The following is a 24204-nucleotide window of genomic DNA, read 5'->3' as shown; positions in this document are numbered from 1 at the left end:
ACTCATCTCTTTTATGATTTTGTTGTTAGTTTTTTTTATTGCCGGTGGCTAAATTAAACAGTTACGAGCATTTCTTTAGCTGTTTTTTATTTCTTGCCCATTTGAACCAATTATGTCATCTCATAAACACAATGAAAAGCAAATAAAAGAAACCAAAACCAAACCAAACGGAAGAAGCTCAATCGAAGTGCCCAGTGATCTTGCGTAACTTTTATGCCCTTTTAAACACGGCTTTAGTATACAATTTATTTATACCTTTCGTATTAAATTTTAACCGTTGCTTCGCCTTCTGCGGTTTTGCTTAGCTCACTTTCAATTTCGTTCAGTGGAAATTATTAAGTCAAAAAACAAACTGACTGGCGCATCCGGCAACAAGCCAACCAAAAAACACAGAAACCCGTGAAAAAGCCGAAAATAAAAACATGAAAAGCCGAGAAGAAAACAAAATAAAAAGCGAAATAATCGTGATGCACATTCAGGTTCAAGTTGAGTTGCAGATGAAAATCCCAAAAAGACGAGATAAAAAAGAGAGGCTGAGGTCAAAAACTGGGCACTGGCTAATTTTGGATGATTTTCGGCGGCTCCGTGAAGTGGAACCCAGTGGGTTAAGGGGCGTTGGGGGGTTAAGAAAGAGATTTTGGGCGCCCATAAAGATAATGCCATTGTTACATCCGATTAGCCGGGGGCTCAACTTAATTAGATCGAAGCATGACTTTGAATTTTGGTTTTTTCTTTGATTTTTTGATTATAAAATAATGTTGTGTTATTTTGATATTGTTAGTTTATTGTTTGGATTAGCAAGCGAAAATTAAATGGAAATTGGAGGAAGTGAGAGTGGAAAAATAATGCGCTGGGAAAGAAGTTAGAAAGGTTTTACGAATTCATTATTTAAAGGGACGAATTGAAAAAAAACAACAATAATTTAATATTAGTATTTTTCAGAAGTAATAACTATCTTTATAAATTTAAATTTTTTTTATAGATTTATTTTTTATATAGATTTTATATATAGATTTATTTATAGGAAATTTTATTTAGAAGAACATTTTTTTTAAGATTTATTAATATATTTTTTAATTATCCAAAATCTCCATTTTAATTGTCATTTTTTATAAGTAATATTTTTATTATAATAAATAATATAATTTATTAAATATAAATAATAATATAATATAATAATATAATATAAATAATATAATTTATTATTATTATTTATATTTTTGAATTAACCGAATTCCCTGACATATTTTCATTAGTGTCTCCATTTTCTGCCCGATTCTGTCACCCAATCAACATTTATTTAGACGCCATCCTTGTGGCAATTAAAATGGCCATTGTTCACCCTCCATTCCATTCCCCGATTTGATTTATTTTCTTAGCCGTTTCGTTTCGTTTCGTTTGGGCCATTTGTGCTCTTTTTGTGCGGCAAATGCAGTCACATTCTTTTAAATACCAATTGGGGGTCAGTTGGACCGTTGGTCAAGACTCAAGACTCAAAACTCAGGAATTTGAGCAAGTGCTTTGTTTTGTTATTGCTTTAAAACAAGTTTAAATGCGGCGAGTGGAACTTGGCCAGCTCGGCGCTCTGGCTTAATAAATTAATTTATAACTCTTGCTTTTTTTCCCCACCACCGCGCGAAACACGTTGACCTTCAGGCGGCATAACCGATCCATGAGTCTGTCTGTAAAAACACGAAATTGTATGCATATACGTATAAATATTTTTGCTATATATATATGCTTATATCTGTCAGTTGAATTAACAGTTACGTCTCAAGTGCTTCGCCAAAAGGCCCCAGAGGCTGGGCTCCAAGGGTGGGAATCTGATTTTTGATGGAAAGTGCTGGCCATTGAACATATATTTTTTAATTGGCCAAGAGCTGGGCTTTAAGTCGCCAAGGAAGCACTTTACTTATTTGTTTATCTTTGTTTTGAGTTATAAATATTTTCAAAGCTAAAAAAAAATATTATCAAAAAATTGACGAAAAAATACCAAGCTTATAATTCTTAAATTCAAATAATTCACAGAAACCAAATGGTTCCTTGTTTTATATCAATAAAAAACCGATATATTTAATGTTATTTATTAATGTAAAAAATATTAAATTAACCTGATCTTTTTTGATCTTTTTCTGTGTTAATTAAAAACCGTTTAATTTGTTCAAATTTTAATGGAATAACACTAAATCAAAAAAGCAGAGCTTAAAGAGCGATTGCCAAACCCCGAAAGTTGCAACCGAATTCAGCTGGATATCTGGACTCAGATATCAAAGAGAGCCAGCACCCGACCCACCCCCTTGGCCCGTCGGCGTGTTAATGATTTGCATGTTCCCAAATCAAAGCCGAACGAAAGACCCCCTTTTTAACCCCCGACTGGCCCACAATTCGCAGACATGGCTGGTTAGCGTTGTTGTCGCTGTTGTCGTTGTCATGGAATTGAATCATCCCGGCGGTCTCTGGAGCATGTCTCTGCTCTTAACCCGCCCCTTAACCCTCTAGTGCCGGTGCCGGTACCACTGCCGATGCCGGTGGCGTATACGTAACGAGCCAGTAACAACTGCAGAAGCAGAAAAAAAAATGGCAAATTTTGCAATGAAACTGAAGGCAGATCCCGATGCACGTGTATCTGTGCATCTGACAGATACAATTACGAAAAGCGATTGCGCGGGGAATGCTGGAATTTCAGGCCAATGCGGTTTAATAGCCCAAAAACCGGTAACTTAATGACACTCTTCTATAATGCTTTTTGAATAAAATGCCAAAACGCATCATCGCCCCCCGCAGTTCGCCAATTTCAATCTATAGGTCTGTAAGTATATGTATAAATACATTCACTTTTTTTTTTTGTTTCATTCAGCTCCCCGCTCATCGGGTTTCACTTTCAGCCGGCTGCGAATTCCGATTTGCCAATCTGGAAACCTTTCCATGACTCCAAAGGCGGATGTGCCACCTCCGGGGTCAGATTATTCGCATTTACTTGGGATCGGAATCGGGATGCAGGGAGTCTCAATATTTTTAAGTCGCTATTTATGGTTTACACAAAGATATTGCACCGCATAATTGGGTTTTACACAAATACCTATTATAACTCTTCATTATTAAATGACTTTGCTATTTTGTAATTATTTGTGAAGATTTATTGCTTAGAAAAATGGTAAAGCGAAATTAATCATTTGGGGTTTTTGTTATCTTTAATACAATTTAAGTTTAATAAAGCCATAAATATTTTCTTCTCAACTCCTATTAAATACATAAAAAAAATCTATAAATCATAGAAAACTGCATAAAAATATAGTTTTAATAAATCAACTTTTAATATTTTATAGGTATTGATTTTTATTTCTTAGTTTTTGTTTTGACCCAAAACTGCACAATTAAAATATTTTTCTATTTAATTTAGAATCTGTCTTTCACTAAATTTTAAAAGATAAAATATAACGATTTTTTAGGATTTCTTGGTATAGTTTTCTATGATTTTCCATGGAAATAAAATAATACAATTTCAAATCTTAAAATTAATTACAGAAATGAATACAAAATTGTTGCAAGCAAATCAAATCTGTGTAAATCAAGGCGACCTTTCGAAAGGGTATTGAATTGAAAATCCGATGCTCGAAGAGGCGGCTGATTTAATATATGCATATATCTTGGAGGCTTGGGATCTCATCGGATCGGTTTGGATCGACTCGTCTTGGATTTTCAGTTCACTGTCATTGTCTTTTGGGTGCGGCTGCGTTGGCGTTGCAACTTACAATGTTGCATTGCAGTTGCAGTTGCTTTTGTTGCATGAATTTGCAATTTGCTATTTTATTTTCTGGGGCTGGGCCACCGATTTCCGCCTGTTTTTCTTCTTTCTTCTTCTTTTTTTGGTAGACAAAAGCCGTAGCCAATTTCCTCTTCTCACGCATTTTTGCAGACTGACGTCAAGCGGAGGATTGAGATGAGAAGACTCATCATTTTGCCTAGTCTTTCCAGCACTTGTCGTCAAACTTGTTTCGCCCCCGCGTCCCCACGAAAAAACGTGGCCAAAAATAAGTTCAAACCGAAAAAAATTGACAAAAATAACAAAAAGCGGGCCATTAAAATAACAGAAATAAAAAACAATTCCTAAACGAGTTTTCTGCGCATGCGCAGCTGAAAATTTGCATGAGCCAGAGAAATATCATAGGTTCGGACCGAAAATATGCCTCATCGAAGGTCCAAGCGGATGTATTATATATATTTCGATTCGATTTGGGCCCCTAAGCTAAATTAAATAGTAAAAGTCGGGGATGTATTTCTTTATAAAGCGTATCCACCATCATCATCTTTAATATGCGTGCAATGTACATCTCTTTCTGCGATTTGGGTTCGTGTTTGAAAGTTTTGCACTCGATCGATTCGATTAGCATGGGAATTGCAATCGCCGACGTCTTTGACGTCTTCAGAGGTGTTAATCGGGTAAAAGTTTCGGCATTGCATAAGTCTCGAGATCGTAAAAATGATTTTTAGACCAATTTATGTGGGCGCGCATCCCTCGGCCCTCTCACTTTTCTATTTTGTTTTAAAGTGAATTCCTCAATCAAGCATTCAGTTTCGCAGAATTTTAGACAAGTGTAAATTAAATTAAAATTTTTGAAATATTTTATGGTCTCATAAAAATGTTTGATTTTGGAATTCATATGTAAATATTGTATGAGGAAGACATATTTTACCAGGCCGTTTAAAATACCTTAAGATCTCGATATCTTATCTTGATCTTGTTTACATTAAAAAAGAAAACATTTTAAATACTCTAAAATCCAGAAATCTTATCTTGAACTTGTTTACTTTAAAAAACTATTATTTTTATAGCACAACATTTTCAACTATTATAAAAAAAACCCCATAAAATACTTTTACTTTCTGTAGATGCTGAAAACTTATATACAAGCCCAGAAGAATTCTTCGCGCCCAGCACGATGTGTCATCTATTAATTATGCAATCATCTAAGAGAGACATTTTAATATCAAGTCAAACCGGGCAAACGAAATCGAAATCGCGGCCTCGATGAATAATTCAGTTTGTGGACGAGAACGAAAAGCGAAAAGAGGAACCAGTTTGCGGATCTTTCCTGAATTTTTTCTTTTCTACTCTCGGCAAGGATAACAACTTTCGGTTAAGGATCCAGCCAAGGTTGTTCAAGTAAGAGAGAGATAGAGAGAGAGACCCAATCCCCCACTTCCCCTTTTTCGGGGGCCAGGAAATCAATCGTCCAGTGTCGATTTTTGCCGAACTGGACTAAATATTTACGACTTTTGGCCAGATTTGCGCTAATTGCGTACAAAATGCAGGCAACAAAAGCGGCAAAAAGCGGCCAAAAGCAGCGAAATAAAAATGATTTCTCAGTTTTGCAGTTAATGTCGGACGACGAGTTGTTTTAGTTTTTTAGTTTTTTTTTTCAATTTCAGTTGCTATTGCAACCACTTACCGGAAGCATTTTGGCGGCTTTTTGCTGGTCGAGGTGGCAATACAAGGCTCCTTTGGGCTAGATGTTGCTGCTGGCAATGGTGTTGCTGCTGTCGCTGTTGCTGTTGCTGTTGCTGCTGCTGATGTTGCTGCTGCTCTCGTTGTTGTTGTTGTTATTATTTCAGTTAAACGCGACGACAACGACGAGGAGGAAAAAATAATGCTAAGATTTAGTGTGAGATTTTTTGTCGTTAGCTTTTTGGAAAATATTTGCTCAGAAAACTGGGCTAAATGCGGTTGTTGCAGTTGTTGTTGCTGCTGTTGCTGTTGCTGCTGCTGTTTTATGCAATCTGCAGAGATCTTGGCTAAATGCTCCACTGCCTCCCAGCAGCAACAAAAACTAAAACAACCACCAGAGATGCCGAAAAAAAATAAAAAAAAATATAAAAACCAGGCCGAAAGTAAAAACTGTGTTACACACGTCTGCGCATTAAGTTTTTCACTTTCGGCCAGGCGCGGCGGCGCTCTTTTTGGCCCAATAAACCGAATAACTAAATCCACACACATATCGAATCGCAGAAAGGCTATCTGCAAATGAATTTTCCACATTCACTCGAGGCACGCAAAATCAACAAGAAAAAAAGAGCAAAAACTGGGCGAAAAAAAAACAAATGCAGGGAAAAATGCAAGAAAAGTTCCAGCCAACCAAAAAAAAATATTATAAAAACGGAGTGTAGTTTCTTTCGGTGGCGAGGAGTTACCGCTAAGGCCAACAATACCGTTCGAGAGTCGCCGCTGCACTGAATCCGTTTGGTGGCCAAAAAGCGTGGCCAACAGCAACCAGAAAGCAGCAACATGCGACATAACAGAGGCCAAGCAGCAGCCAAGCAACCAGTTGCTGCGCAGCCGCAAAAGCCGTCTGTTAAACCAGTTAACATGGCACTTTTGGCCAAGTTAAGCGGTTAGCAGCAGAGAAGCACAGAAAAAACACAAGAAAACACTCAAACAAACGCAGTTCTTAAGGCCCTAAAATTACCCACAAAAGCCAACAAAAAGCGCACTAACAACTAATGGCGCTGCTTTAATTATGCTGCGAGACCAGAAAATTATCAATTATGGACACACTTTTGCGGTTTTGGCGTTAAACGGCAGTGAAATCGGTCACTAATTGTCGGCCATTATCGAGGTAAATGGCGATTGTGCAAGACATTCTGGGTGTTGTTTATAGGAAAAGGGATTTCAACAGAAGTTATTGTTAATGTAAATAGATTTATATAGTATTTATGGTAAATAGAAAGAGTTATTTATGTTGGATTCCGCTTAAAATTAGTATAAATTATTATAAATACATACTTTATTTATATAATTAATAAATAAAATTATTCTTAAAGGCTTTTTATACTTATCTATTAATTAAACATATTTTAATTTAAATTATTTATATTTATTAATACCAAAAAAGTGATTCCCCTGAAAACGCTTATAGTTAAATGCAATAAAAAAATTTTAAATATATGTACCTATATTTCAAACTTTTATTTTATTACAAAATAATTTAAAATATTTATAATGGCTTTTTATAGTTATTATTCAATAATACATATTTTAATTTAAATAAATACTATTTTCGCCTATTAAATTGTATTAACCATTTTTTCTCTTATTTGATATATATTTTTTAGAATTTTATATTATGAACAAAAAAATGGGGTTCCCAAAATAAATACTTAAATTGAATCTAATAAAGTTTTATTTCCGTCTGCTTCATTTTTAAAATTAAATTTGTGCAATTTTCCCTGGAAATCTGTGCGAAAGTTAAATACCCCTTCGCTTCACATAGTTTTAAGCCGCTTTATAGACGATGCCCCGAGCTTTTGTGGATCATCCGGGGATTGGATTGGTTAGGATTGGAGTGGAATGGAGTGGAGTGTTCAATATATATTGCAACAGGTGATGGTTGATGCTGGTCGAAGATGCTTAATGGGCTTAATTTGTTGCGCACACAAGTGGATGGCATGGAAATGGAAATGGAGATGAAGATGGAGCGATGTGTGTGTCTGAGTCTGTCTTTGGGTTTTTTTCAACCAAAAAAAAACCTCAATTTGGGTTTGGCCGGAACTCAAAATCAATTCAGTGCCCAATAATTTTGTGGCTGACCTTTGTTTTGGACCCCAATCCACTCCACTCCAATCCCTCAGTTCCCAATTCCCAGTTCCCGCGTCACAAAACAGAAAAGCAACAAAAAATAGTTTACATAATAAGCATTAAATGCTGTCATCGAAATGCCAACGGCTGCCAAGCGGCGGCGCGAAATGAATTTCAAATATTTTATCAAGCGATTTGCTTATGTTGCTGTTGTTGTTTCTCCGACTGTTACTGTTATTGCTCTGGGTCTTTCTTCCTCTTTCTCCTTTTCGACCAGTCGAATCCACTCCATACATATCTCCACTCCCAACTTACATATCTTATAGGTGACTTTGCCTTTGCTTTCTGCTCCCCAATAGTTATTTGGTGTTTTTATGCTCTATGTGCGGGTACTTGGGTAGTCGTATTTTATATTATAAGTAGTTTATAATGGCTTTCATTTATGGAAATTTTATAGATCGTAGCTGAGCTAATCTAATCTATTCGTGTTATATTTAATTATTTTAAAAAATGAATTTAAGAATTATTTGTATTACATAAAATAAGATAAATATGTTATTTGGTACTTAAATATTAATTTATATTAAAATAAATATTTTATTTATATTTAAATATTATTTCTTATTATTCTTTCGTATAAATCCTTAAAAAATAAATATCTAAGGGCTATTTTTAAAAAATAGTTGTGCATTAGTTTAAAGTTTTATTTTGGCTTGAAAATTGGGTTTTAATTTGATTTATAGGTATCCGATTTAAATGACACATTAAAAAGTTGTTCATAAATTTCAAAATCAAATTTATAGAAATCTTTGGTTATCCATTTTTTTAAATTCCATTTTTAAATTAATTACAGTTACAAAGTGCATTTAAATCTTCGGCTCGTCAGTTTGGCCTTTCATTTCTTACTTATTTTTAGAGCTGTCTTCTCATTTCATTTCGTTTCATTAAATTTCATTTCATTTGGTTTCGTTTTTATTTCTCCCTCTGCCTTTCCAGCTTTTGAGGGCAATCAATCTCGCATTTGGTAACTGCCATTTGCCCAGGCGAACATAACAAACTCTCGCGTGGATGACGATGATGACGATAATGATACGATAATCATCTCCAGGATGACTCACGTTCGCTCCTGGCTGTTAAATGCATCCGCTGCAGGCGACCCTTTCCCAAAGTCTCCATATGGCTGGCATATAAGTATAATATTTATACACCTATATATTCAGGGCACGCAGAGCAGCAGCTCAGACCTCGGGGTGCCCAACTTCCGTTGGGAAGGGGGAACCTCTACTCCGCTACTCCTCCACTTCCACTGGGATTGAGATAAGAAGGTGGAAGGTGCAACCGAGAACACACACGAACCGTTAGCCAAGTGGAGTGGGTGGGAGCCACAAATATCCTAAAGTTTATCAAGCTATTTTGTGGATTAAAGGCTAACACACAATACCTCGGACCAAAGAAATCCCTGATAATGCAATTTAATCATCATATTTTAAGGAATGTTATTGCTACCAACGTTTCAAGGATTATTTATAAGTTTTATGACTAATATGAGATTAAGAAAAATAAACAAGCTTACTAAATTTATAATTTCAAAAAGAAATAAAATGTAATTTAATCACAATTTATTAAGATGTTAAAGTTTCCAACGTTTCAAAAATTATTTATAAATTTTATGACTAAGTTAGGATTCAAAAAATTAACCAGCTTATTAAATTTCTAATTTCAAAAAGGTAAAAAATATTTAGTTTGAGACCTAAATAAGTTTAAATGATAATGCAATTTAATCACAATTTATTAAGGTGTTAAAGTTTTCAATTATTAATTTTAAATTGGTACAAAATATTTGTTTTGAGACCTAAATAAGTTCAAAAGATTTCATTGCTAATAATTATTTTTATTAATACAGAACATGCAAATATTTTGAAGTGCAAGCAAAGTGAAAGTGAAACTTAAGTGAATATAATTCTGTGTTACCTAATCAACTATAATATGAAAAAAAAGATTATATAATAGATTAAAGCTTAACTATTTAGCAGACATAATTTCATTTAGAATAAATATTTCATCTAGCCACTTAAACAATCAAAAAACATAATGATATAAATTCCCAATTAATAATGACAAGCAAAACAATTACCTAGGTGTCCAGCAGCGTCAATAGATCCTCTTGGACCCGCTGCCAGGTGAACTCCATGCGGCCCTCCTCCAACGTGAGGCGACACCGCTCCGGGATGTGCTTGAAGAGCCGCCGGAAGGGTCCGTATTGCTCCAGGCACCGAACATCGCCCAGCAGGATGAGCTTGTTCTTGGCTCGCGTAATGGCCACTGTGAGGCGTCGCTGATCCTCCAGGATCTCCGCCTCGCGGGATCGTTCCATATCACCAGGTTCACCGCCTGTTTTGGAGCAACTATATATGATTAGGTTCTTGTCGCGACCCTGGAACTGATCCACAGTGTTGCACTCCAGTTGGCTGTCCAGCCGGGCGGCCAGCTTCTTGAGCAGCTCCACCTGCGCCCGGTAGGGAGCTATCACGCCGATCCCGGAGGCCTCATAGCCCGACTTTAGCAACTGCCTGAGCAAGTGCATCACCACCGCCGCCTCGCAGTAGTTTGTGTACTTGGAAACGCGCTTTTTACTTCTATTTTCCTGCTCCCTATCCTCGCCGTAGCTCTGCTCTATGGAGGAGCAGGTGGCCACCAGTCGCTGGGATGCCTGCACGAATTCCTGGCAGCGTTCTTGGCAATCTCCCGTATTTATCAGGGTCACCGCCTGCTCCAAATGGGTTAGCAGGGCACGCTGCACCCAACGGGGTGCTGGATTGCCCAGTTCCAGTTGAAAGCGGGCTGAGGAGACCTCCTCGGATGCGCATTTAAGCTCCCCTCCGTACGTAAGCTCATTGGCCAGCCGGGTGATCGTCTTGTTCATGCGATACTGCAGGCTCAGCACAGCGGTGGCCGCGGGCGAGTCCAATCTCTGGAAGAGCGTCTCATCGGCGCCCCTCTGACGCGCCTCCTTGGAGCGGACAATCGGCGGCAGCTGCTCGGGATCGCCGACGAGCACGAAGCGGCTGCAGTGCATCAGTGGACGCAGCACAGTGGGCTGCAGCACCTGCGTGGCCTCGTCCACGATGCAATAGTCGAACTGGCGGCGCTGAAAGATGGGATGATTGCAGCCCAAACAGGTAACGCCCACAATGGAGGGCTTCTCCAGGCACTTTTCCAGCTCCTCCAGGGTTTTACAGTCCCTCGTCAGCCGCTCCTCGCTAATCCCCTCCAGTTGGCTGTGAATTCTGGAGCTAGAACCCAAACGCATCATGGGCAAATCGAAGGGCAGCAGTCGCAGGAGCAGATTGTCCACTGCCGAGTGGGTTTGGGCCGTAATCAGGATGGTTTTCCCGAGGAGATGAAGCAATCGGATGAGGGAAACCAAGGTCTGGGTTTTCCCAGTGCCCGGAAGACCCTTGATCAACAGATGACTGCTGGTGGTCAAGGCGCGCAGGGCTGCTGTCTTCTGTACCTTGTTCAGCTGCACCAGCATCGCTGCTCCTTTGGTCAGGAGGATCTTGGGCAGCACCTTGTGCTGCTCCGGCTGCTTCCGGGCCACTATAATCTCGCGCAGCTCCTGGAAGCGCTGGCCATCTGAGAGCAGCAGCCCGAGATTGGTGAAATTGAAGGTGGCAAAGCTCTGCGACTCGTGCTTGTCCATTATGAAGGTTTCCTCGGGGTAAAGCTGGCCAAGATCGCGCTCCAAACGCAGATCCAGGCGACGGGCTGACAGGGAGACGATAAAACCAGAGGCGATGGCCAGGCGGGCAGTCGAACTGATGACCACATATTCACCCAGGTCAAACTGAAAAAGAAATAAAAGAGATTAGAAGATATTAATGCTTTTGGATTGGATTACAAATACCCCACTCAAACTGAGATCCCGGTGAGCCTCTGCCTCTTCAGCGAGCTCCAGGCTCTGGCGATAGCGTCCCTCCTCTGCTTTGACCCGCTGATTCTTCACCAGCTTCAAGTGGCAAACGGCTCTGCCCTGTTTTTGCCGCTTCTCTGGATCCTCGGTCCAAAAGTAGCGCGATTGCGAGGACAGGCGATTGTGCTGCTCCTCCAGGGCCAAAAGGCTGCACCAGTGATGCACATAGGAGTGATCTGCCTCTTGGAGGTGGCTTAATAGCTGCGGCATCAGTTTCTTCAGCGGATGCGAGGCGCTGAGGTTTAAACTCTCATCTCTGCTAGCAAAACTAGAGCAGATGGTGTTGTAGGCGCAGTTTCCGCAGGCGCTGTGATGGTAAACGGGTTCCGGCAGCTGCAGTTGCTCCAGGGGATCCTCTTTGCCGGAAGGAACGACCATTTCCCTGGTCAACCAGTAAGCCAACTCATTGCGGAGGATAACCAGATCCCGCTGCTCATTCCGCCCGCTGGGCACCTCGCGCAGCAGGCCCTCTTTGAGGTACAGCAGCAATCCCGACTGGGTGTCGCGTCCCTGGGCGGAGTGCATCAGCTGGTAGAGCAGCAACTGGCCCTTGTGCTCCATGGAGAAGCTGGCTCGCCCTGTCTTCAGTTCCAGCGGAATGATTTGCTCCTCCTGTTGCTTCGATTTCCTCACCCTCACAGACACATCCACCTTGCCCTTGAGCCCCAGCTGCGGCACCCAGAGGTTCTCCTCGATGTCCCGGATCTCCGCGATGCGACCACGATAGACTTCTGGAGGAAGAACATCCGGAATATCACCTTTAATGTACTGCGAAATGAAACTGCAAATGGGTTCAATGAATTTCAGCAGCTGCTCCTCCATTTCCGGCTGGCTGAGCTGGCTGGCATAGAGCAGGTGGGCCAGCGAGGAGCTACGCAGCATCTCCTGGAGGGCAGAAAGGATGTCCGCCTTGGCGGAGAGCTGCTGAAGGAGCACCTTTTGCAGCAACTCATGAACCAGGGTGCCAATTACCATCTAAAAGGGGATACAAATTAGATTTTTGTTGGCTTTGGGAGGCAAGAGGAGTACCCACCACCGAGCTGCCCGCATCCAGGCCGCGGAAACGCTCCTGGAGGACGGATTTGCGCTTGCAGAAGAGCGAACCGGTGACTGTGGTGCCGGAAATGAGGAAATCCGGCTGGGAGACGCAGTAGCCCTGCTCCTTGTCCACCACATGGCAGGAGGCGGCGGGTTCCCACCTGCCCAGCAGGCTGACAGTGTCGCCGGGCTCCAGGGTCATGTGATTCCAGGGCGGAAGCAGTTGGCAAACTCCGGTTTCCGCATCCCCGCCAGAAATCCGACGCACATGCAGTCGCAGACCCTCGGACTTCTTGGCCAGCTGCTCCACCTGCAGCACCTCGCATCGCTGCCAAACGCTGAGATCCAGCCGGTGGCTTCCTATCGCCTCCACAGCTCCAAGGGCCGCCAAAGCGAAGTCCTCGTCGTCGTCGCCCCAATCGATGTTCTCCAGTTCGTCCGGCGCGAAATCCAGCTGCTCCTTGAACTTCTTCAGCGGATTGGCGGGCGGAGGGGCGGCGCCATTGTCCGACTTGCTGGGCGTCAGCACACGTTTGGTGGCCATACTTTTAATTCATTAATTTAACTATTTAAACAAGCATTTCCTATTTTCAGTTTTGCCTCCAAATATTTTGGCGCAATTAGTGAGACCCTTTGTCGTTTCTGGCTAAAATACTCAGCCGCCCTTTGGATTAGCTATTTAATAGCTAGATTTTCTCTAGATTTTGGCGGCCATAATTTAAAAAATTAGCTATTAATTAATCTTATTAAATTCAATCTTATCGTAGTTTTTAATAATATGTAAATAGCAATTCTTTAAAACGTGTGTTCTTTTTCGCAGGATAAATAAATAAGAAAATTATAATTTAATTTCACATTTACTGATTGTTAAGAAATATAATGTTTCCATTTGGATTTTAAATGTTTTAGTTTTTGGTCCTATCTCTAAAAGATCTTTTTTATTTACAGTGTATTTAGCTTTTTTTTAAAGCAGTGCTCTTTTGTAATTGTTGAGCTGCGCGAAACAACCGAGCAGAGGGCGACACTTTGGCGGCAAATTCAATAATATTCAATTTATTTACAAATCCGTATATAAAGTATAAAATCAAAAAAACATTGAATAAATTATATTGTTTATTTTATTTATTTTTATATACATAACGAGATCGAATAATAATAATGTGCCGAAAAGCAGTTCAGCAAGCAGTTCACTTTCAAAGTTCCAGAAGATTAGAATAGATGGCGCTGCACTTAGGCGCAAATTTTAAAATAGATTTTCAAATGCAATAAATACGACAAAAAAATATAAAAAAATAAAGAAATGTTCAGGTTATCAATAATTTCATTTGGTTTTCAGGCAGAAGGTGCAGATGCTGATTCGCCTGGTGATTCCTTCGTTCTCGTATTTGTGTAGCAAACATGGCTGGCATTCAGTTCCTTTAAAGTTAATTAACATTAATTAATATAATGTGATTCTTACATTTTCGAAACTCACCTGTTTCAAGGGTGCTACTAAGATGCGTTATATAGCTGCTGGCCAGGCGGATAATCTCGATCTTTGAGAGCTTTCGATTCATGGGTTCCGTGGGTATTAAATTTCTTAGTGCTTCGTAGGCGGAATTTACACTGGGTAAAGAAATTAATAAAGAAAAGTTAAAAAATTCCATTTTTGTCAAAAACTGAAATCCCGAATTTCCAAAAAAAAACCAAAACCCGTTTTTTCGCTATAACAAAGTAAATACTGATTCAAAGTATGGATTGTCATACCTTTCTGAACTCGGTATTAAATTTCCTAACGATTGGCATTTAAACCTTGACAATTTATTCATTTTTAATTTTTCGCAAAAAATCATGGGGTACCCCCTTATAAAAAAATTAAAAATTGGCGAAAATTTTATTTTTCCAAAATCACACGGAAAGTTATATGGATTTATAGCAAATTTTGTTATCTAATCAAAACAGTATGAATTTTTGGTGTAGGACCATTTTTGCATAAGTTACAGCAAAAAAACCAAAAGAAAAAATTCCATTTTTGTCAAAAACTGAAATCCCGAATTTCCAAAAAAAAACCAAAACCCGTTTTTTCGCTATAACAAAGTAAATACTGATTCAAAGTATGGATTGTCATACCTTTCTGAACTCGTTATTAAATTTCCTAACGATTGGCATTTAAACCTTGACAATTTATTCATTTTTAATTTTTCGCAAAAAATCATGGGGTACCCCCTTATAAAAAAATTAAAAATTGGCGAAAATTTTATTTTTCCAAAATCACACGGAAAGTTATATGGATTTATAGCAAATTTTGTTATCTGTTCAAAACAGTATGTATTTTTGGTGTAGGACCATTTTTGCATAAGTTACAGCAAAAAAACCAAAAGAAAAAATTCCATTTTTGTCAAAAACTGAAATCCCGAGTTTCCAAAAAAAAACCAAAACCCGTTTTTTCGCTATAACAAAGTAAATACTGATTCAAAGTATGGATTGTCATACCTTTCTGAACTCGTTATTAAATTTCCTAACGATTGGCATTTAAACCTTGACAATTTATTCATTTTTAATTTTTCGCAAAAAATCATGGGGTACCCCCTTATAAAAAAATTAAAAATTGGCGAAAATTTTATTTTTCCAAAATCACACGGAAAGTTATATGGATTTATAGCAAATTTTGTTATCTGTTCAAAACAGTATGTATTTTTGGTGTAGGACCATTTTTGCATAAGTTACAGCAAAAAAACCAAAAGAAAAAATTCCATTTTTGTCAAAAACTGAAATCCCGAGTTTCCAAAAAAAAACCAAAACCCGTTTTTTCGCTATAACAAAGTAAATACTGATTCAAAGTATGGATTGTCATACCTTTCTGAACTCGTTATTAAATTTCCTAACGATTGGCATTTAAACCTTGACAATTTATTCATTTTTAATTTTTCGCAAAAAATCATGGGGTACCCCCTTATAAAAAAATTAAAAATTGGCGAAAATTTTATTTTTCCAAAATCACACGGAAAGTTATATGGATTTATAGCAAATTTTGTTATCTGTTCAAAACAGTATGTATTTTTGGTGTAGGACCATTTTTGCATAAGTTACAGCAAAAAAACCAAAAGAAAAAATTCCATTTTTGTCAAAAACTGAAATCCCGAGTTTCCAAAAAAAAACCAAAACCCGTTTTTTCGCTATAACAAAGTAAATACTGATTCAAAGTATGGATTGTCATACCTTTCTGAACTCGTTATTAAATTTCCTAACGATTGGCATTTAAACCTTGACAATTTATTCATTTTTAATTTTTCGCAAAAAATCATGGGGTACCCCCTTATAAAAAAATTAAAAATTGGCGAAAATTTTATTTTTCCAAAATCACACGGAAAGTTATATGGATTTATAGCAAATTTTGTTATCTGTTCAAAACAGTATGTATTTTTGGTGTAGGACCATTTTTGCATAAGTTACAGCAAAAAAACCAAAAGAAAAAATTCCATTTTTGTCAAAAACTGAAATCCCGAGTTTCCAAAAAAAAACCAAAACCCGTTTTTTCGCTATAACAAAGTAAATACTGATTCAAAGTATGGATTGTCATACCTTTCTGAACTCGTTATTAAATTTCCTAACGATTGGCATTTAAACCTTGACAATTTATTCATTTTTAATTTTTCGCAAAAAATCATGGGGTACCCCCTTATAAAAAAATTAAAAATTGGCGAAAATTTTATTTTTCCAAAATCACACGGAAAGTTATATGGATCTATAGCAAATTTTGTTATCTGTTCAAAACAGTATGAATTTTTGGTGTAGGACCATTTTTGCATAAGTTACAGCAAAAAAACCAAAAGAAAAAATTCCATTTTTGTCAAAAACTGAAATCCCGAATTTCCAAAAAAAAACCAAAACCCGTTTTTTCGCTATAACAAAGTAAATACTGATTCAAAGTATGGATTGTCATACCTTTCTGAACTCGTTATTAAATTTCCTAACGATTGGCATTTAAACCTTGACAATTTATTCATTTTTAATTTTTCGCAAAAAATCATGGGGTACCCCCTTATAAAAAAATTAAAAATTGGCGAAAATTTTATTTTTCCAAAATCACACGGAAAGTTATATGGATTTATAGCAAATTTTGTTATCTAATCAAAACAGTATGAATTTTTGGTGTAGGACCATTTTTGCATAAGTTACAGCAAAAAAACCAAAAGAAAAAATTCCATTTTTGTCAAAAACTGAAATCCCGAGTTTCCAAAAAAAAACCAAAACCCGTTTTTTCGCTATAACAAAGTAAATACTGATTCAAAGTATGGATTGTCATACCTTTCTGAACTCGTTATTAAATTTCCTAACGATTGGCATTTAAACCTTGACAATTTATTCATTTTTAATTTTTCGCAAAAAATCATGGGGTACCCCCTTATAAAAAAATTAAAAATTGGCGAAAATTTTATTTTTCCAAAATCACACGGAAAGTTATATGGATTTATAGCAAATTTTGTTATCTGTTCAAAACAGTATGAATTTTTGGTGTAGGACCATTTTTGCATAAGTAACAGCAAAAAAACCAAAAGAAAAATTCCATTTTTGTCAAAAACTGAAATCCCGAATTTCCAAAAAAAAACCAAAACCCGTTTTTTCGCTATAACAAAGTAAATACTGATTCAAAGTATGGATTGTCATACCTTTCTGAACTCGTTATTAAATTTCCTAACGATTGGCATTTAAACCTTGACAATTGATTCATTTTTAATTTTTCGCAAAAAATCATGGGGTACCCCCTTATAAAAAAATTAAAAATTGGCGAAAATTTTATTTTTCCAAAATCACACGGAAAGTTATATGGATTTATAGCAAATTTTGTTATCTGTTCAAAACAGTATGAATTTTTGGTGTAGGACCATTTTTGCATAAGTTACAGCAAAAAAACCAAAAGAAAAAGTCCATTTTTGTCAAAAACTGAAATCCCGAATTTCCAAAAAAAAACCAAAACCCGTTTTTTCGCTATAACAAAGTAAATACTGATTCAAAGTATGGATTGTCATACCTTTCTGAACTCGCTATTAAATTTCCTAACGATTGGCATTTAAACCTTGACAATTTATTCATTTTTAATTTTTCGCAAAAAATCATGGGGTACCCCCTTATAAAAAAATTAAAAATTGGCGAAAATTTTATTTTTCCAAAATCACACGGAAAGTTATATGGATTTATAGCAAATTTTGTTATCTGTTCAAAACAGTATGTATTTTTGGTGTAGGACCATTTTTGCATAAGTTACAGCAAAAAAACCAAAAGAAAAAATTCCATTTTTGTCAAAAACTGAAATCCCGAATTTCCAAAAAAAAACCAAAACCCGTTTTTTCGCTATAACAAAGTAAATACTGATTCAAAGTATGGATTGTCATACCTTTCTGAACTCGTTATTAAATTTCCTAACGATTGGCATTTAAACCTTGACAATTTATTCATTTTTAATTTTTCGCAAAAAATCATGGGGTACCCCCTTATAAAAAAATTAAAAATTGGCGAAAATTTTATTTTTCCAAAATCACACGGAAAGTTATATGGATTTATAGCAAATTTTGTTATCTGTTCAAAACAGTATGAATTTTTGGTGTAGGACCATTTTTGCATAAGTTACAGCAAAAAAACCAAAAGAAAAAGTCCATTTTTGTCAAAAACTGAAATCCCGAATTTCCAAAAAAAAACCAAAACCCGTTTTTTCGCTATAACAAAGTAAATACTGATTCAAAGTATGGATTGTCATACCTTTCTAAACTCGTTATTAAATTTCCTAACGATTGGCATTTAAACCTTGACAATTTATTCATTTTTAATTTTTCGCAAAAAATCATGGGGTACCCCCTTATAAAAAAATTAAAAATTGGCGAAAATTTTATTTTACCAAAATCACACGGAAAGTTATATGGATTTATAGCAAATTTTGTTATCTAATCAAAACAGTATGAATTTTTGGTGTAGGACCATTTTTGCATAAGTTACAGCAAAAAAACCAAAAGAAAAAATTCCATTTTTGTCAAAAACTGAAATCCCGAGTTTCCAAAAAAAAACCAAAACCCGTTTTTTTCGCTATAACAAAGTAAATACTGATTCAAAGTATGGATTGTCATACCTTTCTGAACTCGTTATTAAATTTCCTAACGATTGGCATTTAAACCTTGACAATTGATTCATTTTTAATTTTTCGCAAAAAATCATGGGGTACCCCCTTATAAAAAAATTAAAAATTGGCGAAAATTTTATTTTTCCAAAATCACACGGAAAGTTATATGGATTTATAGCAAATTTTGTTATCTGTTCAAAACAGTATGAATTTTTGGTGTAGGACCATTTTTGCATAAGTTACAGCAAAAAAACCAAAAGAAAAAGTCCATTTTTGTCAAAAACTGAAATCCCGAATTTCCAAAAAAAAACCAAAACCCGTTTTTTCGCTATAACAAAGTAAATACTGATTCAAAGTATGGATTGTCATACCTTTCTGAACTCGCTATTAAATTTCCTAACGATTGGCATTTAAACCTTGACAATTTATTCATTTTTAATTTTTCGCAAAAAATCATGGGGTACCCCCTTATAAAAAAATTAAAAATTGGCGAAAATTTTATTTTTCCAAAATCACACGGAAAGTTATATGGATTTATAGCAAATTTTGTTATCTGTTCAAAACAGTATGTATTTTTGGTGTAGGACCATTTTTGCATAAGTTACAGCAAAAAAACCAAAAGAAAAAATTCCATTTTTGTCAAAAACTGAAATCCCGAATTTCCAAAAAAAAACCAAAACCCGTTTTTTCGCTATAACAAAGTAAATACTGATTCAAAGTATGGATTGTCATACCTTTCTGAACTCGTTATTAAATTTCCTAACGATTGGCATTTAAACCTTGACAATTTATTCATTTTTAATTTTTCGCAAAAAATCATGGGGTACCCCCTTATAAAAAAATTAAAAATTGGCGAAAATTTTATTTTTCCAAAATCACACGGAAAGTTATATGGATTTATAGCAAATTTTGTTATCTGTTCAAAACAGTATGAATTTTTGGTGTAGGACCATTTTTGCATAAGTTACAGCAAAAAAACCAAAAGAAAAAGTCCATTTTTGTCAAAAACTGAAATCCCGAATTTCCAAAAAAAAACCAAAACCCGTTTTTTCGCTATAACAAAGTAAATACTGATTCAAAGTATGGATTGTCATACCTTTCTAAACTCGTTATTAAATTTCCTAACGATTGGCATTTAAACCTTGACAATTTATTCATTTTTAATTTTTCGCAAAAAATCATGGGGTACCCCCTTATAAAAAAATTAAAAATTGGCGAAAATTTTATTTTACCAAAATCACACGGAAAGTTATATGGATTTATAGCAAATTTTGTTATCTAATCAAAACAGTATGAATTTTTGGTGTAGGACCATTTTTGCATAAGTTACAGCAAAAAAACCAAAAGAAAAAATTCCATTTTTGTCAAAAACTGAAATCCCGAGTTTCCAAAAAAAAACCAAAACCCGTTTTTTCGCTATAACAAAGTAAATACTGATTCAAAGTATGGATTGTCATACCTTTCTGAACTCGTTATTAAATTTCCTAACGATTGGCATTTAAACCTTGACAATTTATTCATTTTTAATTTTTCGCAACCCCCTTATAAAAAAATTAAAAATTGGCGAAAATTTTATTTTACCAAAATCACACGGAAAGTTATATGGATTTATAGCAAATTTTGTTATCTGTTCAAAACAGTATGAATTTTTGGTGTAGGACCATTTTTGCATAAGTTACAGCAAAAAAACCAAAAGAAAAAATTCCATTTTTGTCAAAAACTGAAATCCCGAATTTCCAAAAAAAAACCAAAACCCGTTTTTTCGCTATAACAAAGTAAATACTGATTCAAAGTATGGATTGTCATACCTTTCTAAACTCGTTATTAAATTTCCTAACGATTGGCATTTAAACCTTGACAATTTATTCATTTTTAATTTTTCGCAAAAAATCATGGGGTACCCCCTTATAAAAAAATTAAAAATTGGCGAAAATTTTATTTTTCCAAAATCACACGGAAAGTTATATGGATTTATAGCAAATTTTGTTATCTGTTCAAAACAGTATGAATTTTTGGTGTAGGACCATTTTTGCATAAGTTACAGCAAAAAAACCAAAAGAAAAAATTCCATTTTTTGTCAAAAACTGAAATCCCGAATTTCCAAAAAAAAACCAAAACCCGTTTTTTCGCTATAACAAAGTAAATACTGATTCAAAGTATGGATTGTCATACCTTTCTGAACTCGCTATTAAATTTCCTAACGATTGGCATTTAAACCTTGACAATTTATTCATTTTTAATTTTTCGCAAAAAATCATGGGGTACCCCCTTATAAAAAAATTAAAAATTGGCGAAAATTTTATTTTTCCAAAATCACACGGAAAGTTATATGGATTTATAGCAAATTTTGTTATCTGTTCAAAACAGTATGTATTTTTGGTGTAGGACCATTTTTGCATAAGTTACAGCAAAAAAACCAAAAGAAAAAATTCCATTTTTGTCAAAAACTGAAATCCCGAGTTTCCAAAAAAAAACCAAAACCCGTTTTTTCGCTATAACAAAGTAAATACTGATTCAAAGTATGGATTGTCATACCTTTCTGAACTCGTTATTAAATTTCCTAACGATTGGCATTTAAACCTTGACAATTTATTCATTTTTAATTTTTCGCAAAAAATCATGGGGTACCCCCTTATAAAAAAATTAAAAATTGGCGAAAATTTTATTTTTCCAAAATCACACGGAAAGTTATATGGATTTATAGCAAATTTTGTTATCTGTTCAAAACAGTATGAATTTTTGGTGTAGGACCATTTTTGCATAAGTTACAGCAAAAAAACCAAAAGAAAAAATTCCATTTTTGTCAAAAACTGAAATCCCGAATTTCCAAAAAAAAACCAAAACCCGTTTTTTCGCTATAACAAAGTAAATACTGATTCAAAGTATGGATTGTCATACCTTTCTGAACTCGTTATTAAATTTCCTAACGATTGGCATTTAAACCTTGACAATTTATTCATTTTTAATTTTTCGCAAAAAATCATGGGGTACCCCCTTATAAAAAAATTAAAAATTGGCGAAAATTTTATTTTTCCAAAATCACACGGAAAGTTATATGGATTTATAGCAAATTTTGTTATCTGTTCAAAACAGTATGAATTTTTGGTGTAGGACCATTTTTGCATAAGTTACAGCAAAAAAACCAAAAGAAAAAATTCCATTTTTGTCAAAAACTGAAATCCCGAATTTCCAAAAAAAAACCAAAACCCGTTTTTTCGCTATAACAAAGTAAATACTGATTCAAAGTATGGATTGTCATACCTTTCTGAACTCGTTATTAAATTTCCTAACGATTGGCATTTAAACCTTGACAATTTATTCATTTTTAATTTTTCGCAAAAAATCATGGGGTACCCCCTTATAAAAAAATTAAAAATTGGCGAAAATTTTATTTTTCCAAAATCACACGGAAAGTTATATGGATTTATAGCAAATTTTGTTATCTGTTCAAAACAGTATGTATTTTTGGTGTAGGACCATTTTTGCATAAGTTACAGCAAAAAAACCAAAAGAAAAAATTCCATTTTTGTCAAAAACTGAAATCCCGAGTTTCCAAAAAAAAACCAAAACCCGTTTTTTCGCTATAACAAAGTAAATACTGATTCAAAGTATGGATTGTCATACCTTTCTGAACTCGTTATTAAATTTCCTAACGATTGGCATTTAAACCTTGACAATTTATTCATTTTTAATTTTTCGCAAAAAATCATGGGGTACCCCCTTATAAAAAAATTAAAAATTGGCGAAAATTTTATTTTTCCAAAATCACACGGAAAGTTATATGGATTTATAGCAAATTTTGTTATCTGTTCAAAACAGTATGAATTTTTGGTGTAGGACCATTTTTGCATAAGTTACAGCAAAAAAACCAAAAGAAAAAATTCCATTTTTGTCAAAAACTGAAATCCCGAATTTCCAAAAAAAAACCAAAACCCGTTTTTTCGCTATAACAAAGTAAATACTGATTCAAAGTATGGATTGTCATACCTTTCTGAACTCGTTATTAAATTTCCTAACGATTGGCATTTAAACCTTGACAATTTATTCATTTTTAATTTTTCGCAAAAAATCATGGGGTACCCCCTTATAAAAAAATTAAAAATTGGCGAAAATTTTATTTTTCCAAAATCACACGGAAAGTTATATGGATTTATAGCAAATTTTGTTATCTGTTCAAAACAGTATGTATTTTTGGTGTAGGACCATTTTTGCATAAGTTACAGCAAAAAAACCAAAAGAAAAAATTCCATTTTTGTCAAAAACTGAAATCCCGAGTTTCCAAAAAAAAACCAAAACCCGTTTTTTCGCTATAACAAAGTAAATACTGATTCAAAGTATGGATTGTCATACCTTTCTGAACTCGTTATTAAATTTCCTAACGATTGGCATTTAAACCTTGACAATTTATTCATTTTTAATTTTTCGCAAAAAATCATGAATATATTTTACTTTCCGACTCACTTGAATGTCCTGTAGCGCTCCCTGGCGTTGATCTTTTGGCGCGGCGGTCGTCTCCTGTGGCTCCCCTGATGACTCCCCTGGCCGATCTCCTGGCCCATCAGGGAGTCCTCGGAATCGGCGGCTGCCCCACTGCATCCACTGCCGCTGGCACTGCCACTACTGTTACTATCCTGGGCAAACACAGCCATCAAATACGATGATGATGATGATGATGCGACCGCCATCCGTCGAAGGCAGCGATTTGAGAGCAACTGAACGGATTCCCTGACCGATTCCCCGACTATATAGCCACTGCTCTATGTACAAGTATCCAGATCCCAGTACTTTTATGTTCTTTTCTGCTCTGTTCTGCTAAATGAATTAAGTCATCGGCTAGTGACGACAAATTGTGCGTGAAGATGGGAAATAATAACTGTGTGCACTTGTCAAAACAAGCGAAGAATGCCGAGCACTTGTGCGCCACTAATTGTGCATCAAGTGCCTGGCGATCCGAGATCCCAGGATAAGTAGCATATATATCCATCTCCATTTGTCCGTCGGATCGCCGATTTGTTTGTTTTTCTTGTGTGTGGAAAACGGAAGTGGCACTTAGACCCTGGACCCTGACCTTCCCCTCCTTTTATTTTTATTTTTACTTTCGGTTTTTCTGGACCGCACACATGCCACGCATGCGTTCAGTCAGTCATTCAGTCAGTCAGTCATTTAGTCACTCATTTATTCACTCATTCACTTGCTCACTCAAGCAGCGCAGTTTTGTGTGCGGAATGTGCCGAGATGGATATTCCAGATATTTATAAACCAGAATAGAGGGGGCAACGCAACCAACTTCACTGCGAAATTGTACGAATATTTGCAAAGGCCTTTTAATTGCCCAAAAATATTTTACACAATGGGTATTCATTTTGGAATATTTTGTAGTTTAATTGCTGGCTTGCTAATGAGTAATTTGTGCATATTAAGCAATTTTGGAAAGCGAATTAAACGCATTTTATTTAAAAATGGCAAGTTAGTTGAAAAATTACATTAAATTTAATTCAATTTGTTTTTAAGCCGCAAATGTTTTAATTC

The 24204-nt window shown here is 35.8% G+C and overlaps 3 protein-coding genes across 10 annotated transcripts in view; all 3 read right to left on the bottom strand.

Moving 5' to 3' along the window:
• The window catches only part of Cht6 (Chitinase 6), a 36495-nt gene extending 30265 nt beyond the window's left edge, over positions 1-6230 (bottom strand). For 4 of the 8 annotated variants that reach the window (XM_070218266.1, XM_044396143.2, XM_070218265.1 and 1 more), the window contains exons 1-2: positions 6208-6230; positions 5451-5651 (exon numbers count right to left, since the gene is read on the bottom strand). In XM_070218266.1, the coding sequence (XP_070074367.1) occupies positions 5451-5459 (9 nt within the window). In that variant the 5' untranslated portion in view covers positions 5460-5651; positions 6208-6230. Of the gene's footprint in view, positions 1-5450; positions 5652-5993; positions 6071-6189 lie in introns of those variants that run through there. The other 4 variants (XM_070218263.1, XM_017157404.3, XM_070218264.1 and 1 more) reach the window with 4 other exon arrangements.
• A 3477-nt stretch (positions 6231-9707) lies between these two features.
• Dna2 (DNA replication helicase/nuclease 2) lies at positions 9708-13214 on the bottom strand. The gene is made up of 3 exons (XM_017157497.3): positions 12580-13214; positions 11481-12521; positions 9708-11420 (listed from the first exon to the last, which is right to left on the bottom strand). Exons 1-3 carry the CDS (start codon positions 13126-13128, stop codon positions 9708-9710), a joined length of 3303 nt encoding a protein of 1100 aa, XP_017012986.2. The 5' UTR covers positions 13129-13214.
• Positions 13215-13679: 465 nt separating this feature from the next.
• LOC108068053 (transcription factor 15) lies at positions 13680-23411 on the bottom strand. Its single transcript, XM_017157432.3, has 3 exons — positions 23137-23411; positions 14059-14189; positions 13680-14000 (listed from the first exon to the last, which is right to left on the bottom strand). The coding sequence occupies exons 1-3, from the start codon at positions 23358-23360 to the stop codon at positions 13906-13908; spliced, it is 450 nt and encodes a 149-aa protein (XP_017012921.2). The 5' UTR covers positions 23361-23411; the 3' UTR covers positions 13680-13905.
• Positions 23412-24204: the final 793 nt, after the last annotated feature.

The sequence above is a fragment of the Drosophila takahashii genome, chromosome X (assembly GCF_030179915.1).
Source record: "Drosophila takahashii strain IR98-3 E-12201 chromosome X, DtakHiC1v2, whole genome shotgun sequence".
In the NCBI taxonomy this organism is placed as follows: domain Eukaryota; kingdom Metazoa; phylum Arthropoda; class Insecta; order Diptera; family Drosophilidae; genus Drosophila; species Drosophila takahashii.
This window is presented reverse-complemented; position numbering and strand designations above follow the sequence as displayed.

Coding starts and splice junctions, on each gene's coding strand:
- Dna2 (XM_017157497.3), bottom strand. CDS start 13,128: ATGGCCACCAAACGTGTGCTGACGCCCAGCAAGTCGGACAATGGCGCC. Junction 12,522..12,579: donor TGGATGCGGGCAGCTCGGTG/GTGGGTACTCCT, acceptor ATCCCCTTTTAG/ATGGTAATTGGCACCCTGGT. Junction 11,421..11,480: donor GGGATCTCAGTTTGAGTGGG/GTATTTGTAATC, acceptor TTTCTTTTTCAG/TTTGACCTGGGTGAATATGT.
- LOC108068053 (XM_017157432.3), bottom strand. CDS start 23,360: ATGGCGGTCGCATCATCATCATCATCATCGTATTTGATGGCTGTGTTT. Junction 14,190..23,136: donor GAGCGCTACAGGACATTCAA/GTGAGTCGGAAA, acceptor TTCTTTACCCAG/TGTAAATTCCGCCTACGAAG. Junction 14,001..14,058: donor TAGTAGCACCCTTGAAACAG/GTGAGTTTCGAA, acceptor TTAACTTTAAAG/GAACTGAATGCCAGCCATGT.